This window comes from Bidens hawaiensis, unplaced genomic scaffold, assembly GCF_021521415.1.
Source record: "Bidens hawaiensis isolate Kalapana, Puna unplaced genomic scaffold, B.hawaiensis_p1.1 tig00002507_1, whole genome shotgun sequence".
Classification (NCBI taxonomy): domain Eukaryota; kingdom Viridiplantae; phylum Streptophyta; class Magnoliopsida; order Asterales; family Asteraceae; genus Bidens; species Bidens hawaiensis.
Window position 1 is genome coordinate 1,803,219 of NW_027491137.1, and position 5,244 is coordinate 1,808,462.

The 5,244-nt window shown below is 31.1% G+C and overlaps 1 protein-coding gene across 1 annotated transcript; it reads right to left on the reverse strand.

The window, feature by feature from the left end:
• Window positions 1–1,537: 1,537 nt before the first annotated feature.
• Window positions 1,538–4,996, reverse strand: LOC143619800 (uncharacterized). Its single transcript, XM_077091646.1, has 5 exons — window positions 4,397–4,996; window positions 4,198–4,302; window positions 3,848–4,127; window positions 1,709–1,819; window positions 1,538–1,620 (listed from the first exon to the last, which is right to left on the reverse strand). The coding sequence occupies exons 1-5, from the start codon at window positions 4,682–4,684 to the stop codon at window positions 1,538–1,540; spliced, it is 867 nt and encodes a 288-aa protein (XP_076947761.1). The 5' UTR covers window positions 4,685–4,996.
• Window positions 4,997–5,244: the final 248 nt, after the last annotated feature.

The window sequence follows — 5,244 nt, forward strand, 5'->3', positions numbered from 1 at the left end:
TCATTTTCAATATAAATTGAGAAACATGATCAAATACATTTTATTCTTAACATGAAAACAGTGAAAACCAATTTGTTGTTATTATTAGGTTTAGTTTTATAAGTGTTTTCTGTTATTTTTTGTTCATATTTGCTAATTTTCGATTATGAGACGTTATAAGTATTTGCTTATTTATATTTTGTTGTTATTATTAGATTTTTTCTTTTGTTGATATAAGTATATGTTGGTATTTGCTGTTATTATTTTGTTCTTGATTTTGATTCTTTTGTTATAATTTTTAAGTTTTTTTCTTTGTTATTACAAATAATTGTTTATGTAGATTGGTATTGTAGTTGATATTATGCCTTACGTTCTCATTTTTTTATAAATTGTTATTATTTCCTACGTTCTCATGTTAAGACTAAAATACACATGAACCTTCCCCTATAAATTGGTTTCTAATATATATTTATAAAAGGATAGTTGAAAATGAAGTTTTGTGCCAACACTCTAAATTTGGAGCCTTCCTATACCTTTTTTACTAAATTTTAGAAATGAAATTTGAAGATAGAGAGTGGATTGAAGTGATTATTAAAATGATTTTTCTAAATTTTATACCTCTATAATATATCAATATCAATATCAATATCATCGTACTCAGTATATCCCACCAATAGCAAAGCTATGGTAGGGTCTGAGGAGGGTAAGATGTAGGCAGCCTTACCTCTACCCCATAGGGATAGAGAGGCTGCTTCCGGTGAGACCCCCGGCTCGATAGTAGTTTTGCATCAAGCCTTGGACATAAGGCACATAGCACTCAATCATCGGGACACCAGCTGATCGGTGCATGTACCCTTATCTTTCAGCTATCAACGCCACTACATGATGCCTGATTAACCGTCCGTCACTTTTAACGTTATTTTCACGAGATTAGTAAAATAACGTCAAAATTAGTGCAATTTTAGCCTTTACCACAAGCATTGTAGTATAATTTTAGCCTTTACCACAAGCATTGTAGTCAAAATTAGTGCAATTTTAGCCTTTATACCTCTATAATATAAAGGTTCATTTTTAGCCTTTACCACAAGCATTGTAGTTTGTATCTAAAGAATGTAAGTAAGAAAGAAAATGAAATATAAAAGAATATAAAGATGAAGATGAAGAATGATCATATTTTTAGAAAAAAGTTAGAAGTAAATTTTGTAAATAATATTGTTTAGTTAAAATATATGGTTAAAACTATATAATGAGATGAGACAACTGCATATAATTGTATGAGACAAACAAACATACATATTTTTTTTTATTTTTTCATTCATTTCTAAAAGTGCTTATTTTCAGCCCATCTTGATATCACATACAACATTGTCACGTTATTTATTTTACAAGTAGACCACCATAACAATTTACAATATGGTGACCCCTTGAAACAAAGCGACCGACACTTTACAATACCATTATTATCATTGTTATTATTTTATTTTATTTTTGAACCACAATACCCTTCACTTTATTAGAAAACCAATCCATTCATCATTATGATGATTATTATTTATTATCAATAAATCCAATCTTGAGGGAGTTTTGAATCTTGATGATCCACTGATACCGACTCTTCTGTTTGCATCTTCTCCTTGTTAACTGTAGCATAAGCATCGACTTAATATTAATATTATTATTAATGTAGTTGGCAGTTTAAATAATAATAATAATAATAATAATAATCTACCATGATGAGTCTGAGTTGCTACGTTATTCGTCTGCGAAAGGGACTCAATGTTGTTGAAGTGTTGTTCTAATGCTTGTAATACTCTGGTCGGAACAAGTACAGTTGAACAACCTACAATTGTTTGGCATGTTTTTATAAGTAACATATAAATTTACATATTTGCCCAAATACGATTTTGACAACACAACCAAATAACACCAACCATCTATGACGTATTAACACTCTCTTTCGTTTTCATTCCCAATATAAAACTAACCACTTGTTCTTATTAAAAGTACAAACGAGTGCTATAATCACCTTATTCATCTGACTTAATTAATGTATTTCGAATAGCTAGCTAACGCACTTACACACCCATTAATAGTATTTCTAAATCTTCACTTTCTATATAGGTGATCATTGGATTAGTTTCCTTAACAGCTTTTTAGTTTTTCAAAACACGTAGTCGAATTTGATTTTTTTGTAACTCCTACTAATATAAAAACACCAATGGTATATTATATTGTGTTACAAATTAGCTCATCACATGTGTAAATTTAACTTGTTATTTATTCAAATTTGTTTTGCTATAAAATAAATTTAATACATGTCAATTATTAATATGTTACAGTACTATACAACTTAAAAGTTTTAGACTTTTAGTTAGGTAAACCGTGTAGAAAATTAAAAATTTTCAAATGCTCAACAAACATGAAAGATGAAACCAACCGATAGTTTGGTTTGATTAGTTCAAATTTCTCAACAACTTTTTGACGCGGGTTTAACCCAAAATTATCAAAATTAAATGTTAATAAATAGATAAATAAATAAATAAATAAAAACAAATAATGACGACACGAAAAGAGTTAAAAGAGTATTGGTGTCCCACCATATGGGGTGGCAACAAAGGAAATAAGAAAAGAATCTTGAGCCAAATAATGAATCTTGAATATTTCAGAATATACATATAGAATAAAAAAGTCAATGGTTAGAATCCTAGCCGCACATGGAATCAAAAGGACATCTTATCTCTTCCAAAATTATTATTCTATTTACCAAGGCTTATGTTAAATTAAAAAAATCACATTATTTCAACCATCAATTAAGTTTATCAACTATTCAACTTGTCTCCAAAATTTACCTTTTTTTTCTCCCCACGTAATAAGACTAGATACCACAACCATTTAATTATAAGATAAATTTTTGTTACTAAATCAAACTAGCAATTGTCTAGCTACTACTTAAATAAATAGACAAATTTACATAAAAACTTGTTTAATATCATATTTAATGAACACACAAATTAATATCGAATATATACATTAAAATTATTTAAAAATACCATATTCATTCATTATAGGGAATACTATGTATAATATGATCAATATACTGTTATCCTAATGCAAATTTAAATGAAAGGCCATAAATGTTTTAAAAAACAGTTGTATTTGATAATATTCCTTTTTGCTGGACAATTATAGTACTATGCCACAAAAAATAATGAAGGCTTTTTTAATAAATATCTAAAACTTCTTTAGATATTTAAAATGCGTTATGTTATTAGTTGATGATTAAGTAAGACTTTTACTTAATTGACAATTAAATTAAATAAAGTGATTAGTTTAAATAGATGAAATTATGGTTTTTAGCTGTTACGCAATAAAAATATGATATGATATATTAACTTTTTTAACAACTAATTCTTATTTTTCATTATTACTATAGCAGGTCTTCTATGTTTGAGTGAGTGGATTCTTTATATTGTATATAAGGTGATTGTAATTAGTTATGAGTTAATGAGATAAAAAATATTGCTGCTTATGAGTAAATTTGGATAAACACGTTTCATGAATTACAAATTTTTGGTACCGGTACCGAAATCTTCAAAGTACCGGTATTGAAGGTAGAAAATTCGAAAAATACAGTACCGAAACTCAAAATTTTGGTACCGATTCAGTACTGATGATACTAAATCGGTACAGGTACCAGACCGGTACTTATGAGTTGAGAAAAAGAAAAGATAAAAGATAATGATATAACTATAAAAAAATATTATTTAATTAAAAATAAAAGAAAACAAATTAATAGATTAATTAAAGATGAATGACGATAAGTAGTAAAAAAATATAAAAAGAGAAAAAGTAATCTCAAGTGACGTACCTGACTTTTTGCGGCTATGATCGGCTGCGTCTGTGGATGAGCGAGGCAAGAAAACGCCGGTCCCACTCATCACGTTCCGAGAACCCGACCCGAGAAATATAGCCCTCATACCCGACCCACCCCGTTGATGAAACCCCTTTCCGCCGCCATTAGCAAACTCCTTACCACCTCCTCTATAACTATAACCACTTCTGTTACTACACACGTGCTGAGTCGACTCACTCATCTTCCCCTTCCTGACTCGTCCTCCAACTCGCGGCTGATTCTCCACCTTATACATCTACACAACAAACAGAGGCCAATTAATCGTCGGCTTTGTGCATTAAATTCTCTAATTCAATAATTCATACTTGAATTGGAGGCTGTGATAGTTCATTTCTCGTAACACTTTGCTCCGGCTGAACTCTGGCGATCGATTTCTTCACCGTATCGGCGTAACTCCGGCGAGTCGGTTCCTGAAACGAAACACACAACGAGTAAGTATATAACTTCATATTTTCAATTAACAAACAAACAGTAGTATACGTAAACCTAGGGTTTCCGAAAAACCTGGAACTGCTTCGTAGACTGATTTTCAATCAACACGTCGTCGTCCTCGTTCTCGTCAAGCATGTAATCCGCCATTCGCCGAGTTAACTCAGCAATGAACTCGTCGCCGCCGGAATCATCTAGATCTGCGTCGTACGAGTCAAGCTCCGATCCAAACGACGGTGTTAAGAACGAAGACGATGAAGTTGAACTCCATGAGCCAATAAACGCCGATTCCGAGCCGGAATCCTGATACTGGTTTGGATTCTGATTAACCGGAATTTCATTATCCTTGAAATCAAATGACATGGTGAGATTGAAGATTCAGTGTGTGTGAAGCAAAATAAAGTGTGTGTGTGTTTGTATGTGTATGTGAGGTTGAGGGTTATGGTAGTGGGTGGGTCAGTAGGCGAAAAGGGGGTGAAATAAGGGTGGAAAGTGGTACGTTGTGGATAAAGAGTTGTACCTAGTGTGGACAAGGCTCAACTGACCCGCCACGAGACTCAACTGCCATTTGTTGGCTGTGGACAAACACAAACCGATATTTATCACTTATTTAGTATTCTTTGTATTTCGGGTAACTTCGTATTTCGTGGTTACAAGCAAAATAATAGTAAGTATAACGTAAAATCATTTACTATTTTGATTCTTCTATTGATATTGATTATCTAAATATCAGTTATGTAATTTAAAAAAAATAAAAAACTAAGCACGATGTAATGAAGAAAGTTGTCCTTTCTCTTTTAAGATATAGACCTCGACAATAGTTATGAGATACACAAATCTTTACGTATTTTAAGTTCCAATTTTGTCACTTAATATTAGAAGTATTAAAAGTATGGCTGCATAATTTTACAAACTATATAAAT

Bases quoted from the DNA above. Each gene is read 5' to 3' on its own strand.
- LOC143619800 (XM_077091646.1), bottom strand. From the start codon at position 4,684: ATGTCATTTGATTTCAAGGATAATGAAATTCCGGTTAATCAGAATCCA. The intron at 4,303-4,396 runs GTTTTTCGGAAA...GTTTCGTTTCAG, and splicing joins AGTCTACGAAGCAGTTCCAG to GAACCGACTCGCCGGAGTTA. The intron at 1,820-3,847 runs GTACGTCACTTG...AAACAATTGTAG, and splicing joins TCATAGCCGCAAAAAGTCAG to GTTGTTCAACTGTACTTGTT.